The following is a 6,532-nucleotide window of genomic DNA, read 5'->3' as shown; positions in this document are numbered from 1 at the left end:
GTTGCGGCCCTATGCTCCACTAGGAGTTTACAGGAATATTAAAAAAAAAAAAAAGGTTACACTAGTCTATCATTTAAAATTTGGAATGGCTATATGCAGTTCGCCTCTGTGTAGTTTTGCGCAAAATTCTGAATCAAACAAATGCAACTGAATTATCTAAAACGCAAAACAAACTGTCAAGTTCACAAATTTTGGAAACTGTATTCAATTTCCATTCATTTAGAAAAACGTATCTTCGTTAATATTTTGACCAGATTCAGCTATTACAGAAAGCTAACTATCGTGTGTGGCCTGTCTTTGGATTTGTATCAAAGTACAGTTAATAAAATTGTGACAGTATTAGGTATTTAAAAACAAATAATGTAATTTCAAAAGTATTCCCGTTACTAACACCACACAAATACAACGGTGATGTGGAATTATTAGGATTATAAAAGCGTTGTATAAGAATGCCCCGATTCTATTTAACAATGCCCCGAATCCCCATTTGGTGTGTTGAAAAATTAGGATAGAAAACATGATCGATATCGTACTAAAACGCTGAAAATTATCGCGCGTATTGGCTCGAGCCCCGAACTTTTTAACCACCTAGCGACGCGTCTGTTAAACTGTGATTTTTTTTTTTTTTTTTTTCACTATCAAACACGTGTTTTTACAGGTATTTGAATAATGCTGAGTTTGGAAAAAAAATCGGAAACGTCAATAGGGTTAGTTCTTGTGATACGAATTTGCCTTTCAGTGATGATTAAATTTAATGACGTAGTAGTTATTTTCCAAGCAAATGAATTAGTGTAGTCTTAGTATTTTTATTTTTGTATGCTAGGGGCTTTCAAGCTTTACGACGTGGATAACGATGGCTCTATAACTAGAGAAGAAATGTACAATATTGTTGATGCTATCTATCAGATGCTGGTAAGCAACCAAGTTATTATTATTATTGCCTAAATACTCATTAAAGCCAGTATTCATATGTTAAAGTCTGCCTGTTACAAAATTCTGGTAAGCGACAATATTCAGATTTCTACAGTATTTTGGTAAGTTATAAAGCCACAAACGCAAGCGAATGTTTGGAGTAAAAGTATAAAGATTTATTAACAAGAGGAACCCAAATTGATATGGTTTTTATTAGTGCTGTAGTAACGATTATTCATGCACGTATGGATGTAGCCCGAGGCAGATAAAGTGGAATTATCTGTTTACTTTGTTACTACTATAGTAACAATTCAGTTAATTGTGTCTGTGTTTAAACTATTCGTCTCTTTACTTTAAAACCTTATTTTTTATCTCTGACCGTATGAATACAAAGAAACTGACTTATCAGTGTGTTTAACTCTTCATTTTCGGTCAACATAACCATTTTGTGTTTCTATCTTCATGCTAGATTTTATCTGCTCTTAAATAGATAACCCCGCTTTATCAGCATTAAACTACTGTTATAGGTAATTGAATAATTGTCACTACATCTCTAATAAAGTAAATAGATAGGTGATTTAACTTTATCAAAGTTAGACTACAAATATGTCTAGATTTAAAAAAAACCTTTAACTATAGTAGCAGTAAAACACACGGCTAGAAAGTTTATTAACCTTAAAGAGTCTCTTCTTCTATTAACATTTTCTTTTATCAGTTATATTAAATTTACTTCCCTCCAGTGGCTCGGCGATAAGTCTGCTGATTTATAACGCTACAAATCGAGATTCTATACCCGTGGTGGGGACAACCTATTGTGTAACTTTATGCTTAACTAAAAAAACAAGCAAAATTAGATTTACCCATTTTAAAACTTTATAGTTGAAATACCATTCATTCATATTGCGGTGTTATTTCGGAGTAAATGTCAAGTAACATAAAACTTCGACTTTTCCTATAGGGGAACAAGGATAAGGAAGATGGTGACGAAGAAACTCCAAAAGAAAGGGTAGATAAAATATTTGAACAACTGGATAAGGTGAGATTAGGAAAAAAGCTTAACATTTGTGTTTGTATGTGTGTCTATATTAAAGAGCGGGTTCCAGTAAATCTATATTTTGAAAGTAGTCCAATGTTTTTGTGTGACTGATCTATAATCAAACAGAAACACACGTGTATGTTTTCCTTAGAATGTGTTAAAACAGGAGCTTTGAGAAAATGATGGTTCTTCGCTGTAACACTAAACAAAACCTATAACAAAGGCCTGATAAATTAGCAAGTATTCTTTGGTAAAATATTGGAAACCTATTTTAGTCCTAATAGTGTAGCGATCTTATGAGTGGCTCAAGTCAGAAAATTAGTTGTTTGCCAAAGAAATTAGCCAGAAAATTCTATACAAAAATCCTATATTTTTCTGGCTGGTGGGCCGATAAAAACCTTATTTTTCATGTTACAGCCGTTTATTATCATTATTAAATACGAATTGGGAAGCCTAAGAGAGCAGCAGATTTATTATTTTAGGATCACTTATTTTATGTTGCTTTACTAATAATATAGATGTTTTTAAACACATCTGAATCAATTCTCTTATTCTTTCTTCCAGAACAATGACAACCAACTGACTATTGACGAATTCAGGGAAGGATCGAAAAGGGACCCCAAAATTGTTCAGGCTCTTTCGCTTTATGCACCTTAGCGCCATCTGGTGTAAAAGTATTGAAATTGCATAACATAATATCATTATTATTATTAATATTATTATATGCCATCTGCCTGAAGAGAAAAAAAATACTGATATTAAACTCCTAAAATAAAAATCGCTGATTGATTCAGATAATCTAATAATAAAAATATTTGTAGTCTTTTTGTACCTTAATAATCCAAGATTTAAAAGATTATTGTAAAGTTACAAAATTGTTAAAAACATGTTCGTGGTAATAGTAATAAGACTATTTATATCTTATTTGAAGTTCTTAATGAATAACCCACCTTTTGTATTTGTAAATATTTATCCTCCATCAATCACCCTGAAACGTCAAAAAAAGTTTCACATTCTCAACTTACAAAATGTATTATTGTTCGTGGTATGCATTTTTCATTAGCTACTAATAGAAATGGATATTTTCAAAGATTCCTAAACTTTGATGTTTGTATTTTATTTATTCCTTTTTTTTTCAGTACTAAACTATAGTCTAGTCAGATTTAGTCGAGACCAGTTGCGCATTGTGCAGAAGAACTTATTACAACAATACTTTCAACTATTGTAGCATCAGTAACTAGAGCTACAAACAAATTCAAATTAGTTTTAATAGACTGACACCGGGATTCGCTTATAGGCGGGCTAACTAACGTATTTATTGTATATTGTTTCATTCAGCACATTACTGTAACGTTAAGATTGTTGAAAAAAAATCACTAAGTTAAAACTTGTATTCGCAGTTAATGGTTACGTACTTCTATCTTCGTGTATATTTTCATAGTGAAAAAAAAATAGTTTAGAGTGTTAAACATTTGATAATATTGATTTCTTGTGCTTTCACTTTGTTATTCAATTTACACATCATTATGTTCAAGAAATAAAGATTGATTAAAACGTATCAAGAAAGCTGTGTAATGCAAGATTAAAGTTATGAAAAGAAATGGCTAAATACAAGATACCTAGATTATTATTTATTTATCACAACACATTTCATACATCGCATTTGATCCCCAGACTTGTAAAACAATACCACCACCACCACCACCACCAGATAAATGGGAATGGCAATAAAATGTACCTTCAATTCAGTATATGATGATAAAGTACTTTGTTTTTAAAGAACTATAATTATCCCTAAAAAATCTATTTCAGACTTATTGCAATAGGACATTCAAAGAAATATGTCAGCATGATGTTTTAGTGGAAACGCTTGATTGAATATCGGATAAACGAAATACCTTAAAACCAATTCTAATTACATTATAGTTGGTTTTTGTATAGAACTCAACTTAAGTAAAATAATATATATATATATATATATATATAAATGATAAAGGAATTAAAAAGTATGTTTTTATTCTTTCGAAGAGAGCAGATTTAACAAACAGTTGAATAAAAAAAAACAACAAAAATTTTAATGCTTCAAAAAAATTTCGGCCATTTTATAATAATTGTGATAACTCAAAAACAAAACTCAACTATCGGTGTAAAGTTGTAACTAAGCTCATTGTCTTGATATCTGTAGAACCACTATGTTAACCAAATCCAGGATAAATCTTCATCTAATATTGGTTGTAGTTTATTTTAAAATAAACAAAAAATGTGCACTTGAAAAAGTAATGTATATTTTGATTGATCTTGCGCATTGCAGTTTTTTTTTAAATATTAAAATCATGAAATCATTATCAAAAAGGTATTGTACCTATACAACACAAGTAATTTAACCGAAGTTTTTAAACTGAGATAAGGGAAATTTCTAGACTTTAAAATGATAACATTTTTGTTTTTCGTGTAATTTTCTATGATTGTCGCAGATTTTGAAAATAAACAGAATTCGATAAACAGTATTTCACTTAATATAAGAAGTTTATTTATTACGTGTTATATCATTACAGGATTAAATACAAAATAATTCGTCGATGATTCAAAGTTGTAAGAAAAAAAAAAGTGAGTTGTTTTACTGAAATGTGTTATACTCAAAGGATGTAGACCAATAAAGCGTTTTATATACAAATTATTTCACTATTCAAATTTTAAGTATAAGATATTCAAGTTTTCCTCAATGATGGTGTTACATATTACAAACGTATTGGAGATGAGAAAAAAGTTACGTTAAACGTGACAAGTGTTCCTTTCGTTATATTTTAATATAAGTTAAACAATTTTAAATTCTTAAATGTTCATGAAAATGAATGGGCCAAGCGTGGCCCACTGGTTAGCACGCCGGACCGTGAAGCTGAAGATCTGTGGTTCTCTTATCATTATCGGGAAAAAAACAAACTTGTCCTGCTGTTTAGAGTCGCCATAACACTGACAGTCAAATCTCTCTATTCAGTCTGACAAGAGTTGAGGATAGATAGTTATCTTCCTTCCCCTCGGCCTATCGCTTCAAAATTAGAAACAGCTAATGCAGCTTTGCACGAAGTAAAAAAAAACAATCTGCATCTTTGTGTTAAATTACATTGAAAACGAAACTATGTGAAAAAAGTAATTATTTCACGATAACTATAACGGACCATTCGATTATGAATAAAAACTCGCGCGTCCTAAGATTTCCAACTGTAGTTTTAAGTACGATAAATTAACAATATTTACTAGGCAATCGTATAAATCTGAGGCTCAAACGAATTGGATAAATTTTTACTAGCTACAAATTAAAAGTGTAGATTAGTAAAATGCACCTTCAGAGTAAATACTAAACCTACGCAAGTTCAAACTGTCAACTGTAGCAGTACTCCAATGGCAACACGCAAAATTCGATTTTTTTTAGTAACATTTCGTAATGTTTTTACCGATTTTATTAACGTGATTTATGGAAAAAATCGGTAACTATTGAACAAAGAGAAAATCGCGAAAATATTAACAGCTAAAATTTTAGTAAAACGCGTATCTCATACGGAGAAGCTTCATCGAATTTTAGACTTGTAAGTCCGTAAACTTACCATTGACCCATTAGAGAACACACGGAATGCATATATATGCTTAGCACTAAGCCCAGTAGTGCTTAGCAAGTAGGGATGGGCAAAAATAAAAAAAATGGCTGCCGAATTCAATCTATTACTCTGTGATGCTTACAAATAACTGCTAAAGTTGAGTTATAGTCTTATTTGAGCACCTAATTGCCATTATCGAGTGTTTCGCAGCTTGTGAGACTTGCAGTATCATTGAAAAGTGTCGCTGAAGTGAAGAACTGGGAGCTAATTAAAGTGTTCATCTTTCTTTTTTTTTTCCACGCTAACCAAAAATAAAAAATGAGGAAGTTTTTAGTACGACAAAAAATAATCTTAAGAGCACTTGGGAACAGGCTATCACTAAGCATGGTACTGCTTAATATAAGCTGCAAATTAATTTAGTGTAAACGATACTATCATTATCCCTTGAAGTTAGCTTTCTTACAGAATTTGGGTGAAACAGGAATTACCAACCAATAAAAGATGAGCATTAGATGACTGTAACGTAAAATACTCGATGCATTATACCCTATACAATCGGTATCTTCAGGGATCCAACCCCTATATCATGTGTGAAGTGAAGGTGTAAAAGAAAAATACACATAATATAAAATTTTATTACACACATTCATAGAATATACTGACTTTTAGTCAAGGGGAAAAAACGTCGCAAAACAAGTAATGATAAAACATTTTGAAAAATGCAAAATGATATAGGGGTGACAGTGCCAAAAAGAATGCAAACACGAATATAGTGATGATACAACTATACATTTATCATATGTTTTTCATTACTGTAGATTCCTCAAGATTTAGCCTCAAGATTATGACCATCCATGATTAATAATCTATTGTAGCCAATTGTTGCGTCAGCGAGGTCACGTGACTAGTATCACGCCACTTCTTTCTCGAACCTTCGTGAATTGTCGGAATATTACTAGACTGGGGGTAGTCTGGTATATATAGGATGGTC

The 6,532-nt window shown here is 31.3% G+C and overlaps 1 protein-coding gene across 1 annotated transcript in view; it reads left to right on the top strand.

Annotated features, from left to right (window-relative positions):
* The window catches only part of LOC106460973 (frequenin-1-like), a 25,038-nt gene extending 20,416 nt beyond the window's left edge, over nucleotides 1–4,622 (top strand). Inside the window, exons 6-8 of the mRNA XM_013920739.2 lie at nucleotides 824–912; nucleotides 1,871–1,948; nucleotides 2,513–4,622. Of these exons, the coding sequence (XP_013776193.1) occupies nucleotides 824–912; nucleotides 1,871–1,948; nucleotides 2,513–2,605 (260 nt within the window). The 3' untranslated portion in view covers nucleotides 2,606–4,622. The remainder of the gene's footprint in view (nucleotides 1–823; nucleotides 913–1,870; nucleotides 1,949–2,512) is intronic.
* Nucleotides 4,623–6,532: the final 1,910 nt, after the last annotated feature.

The sequence above is a fragment of the Limulus polyphemus genome, unplaced genomic scaffold (assembly GCF_000517525.1).
Source record: "Limulus polyphemus unplaced genomic scaffold, Limulus_polyphemus-2.1.2 Scaffold36, whole genome shotgun sequence".
Lineage (NCBI taxonomy): Eukaryota > Metazoa > Arthropoda > Merostomata > Xiphosura > Limulidae > Limulus > Limulus polyphemus.
This window is presented reverse-complemented; position numbering and strand designations above follow the sequence as displayed.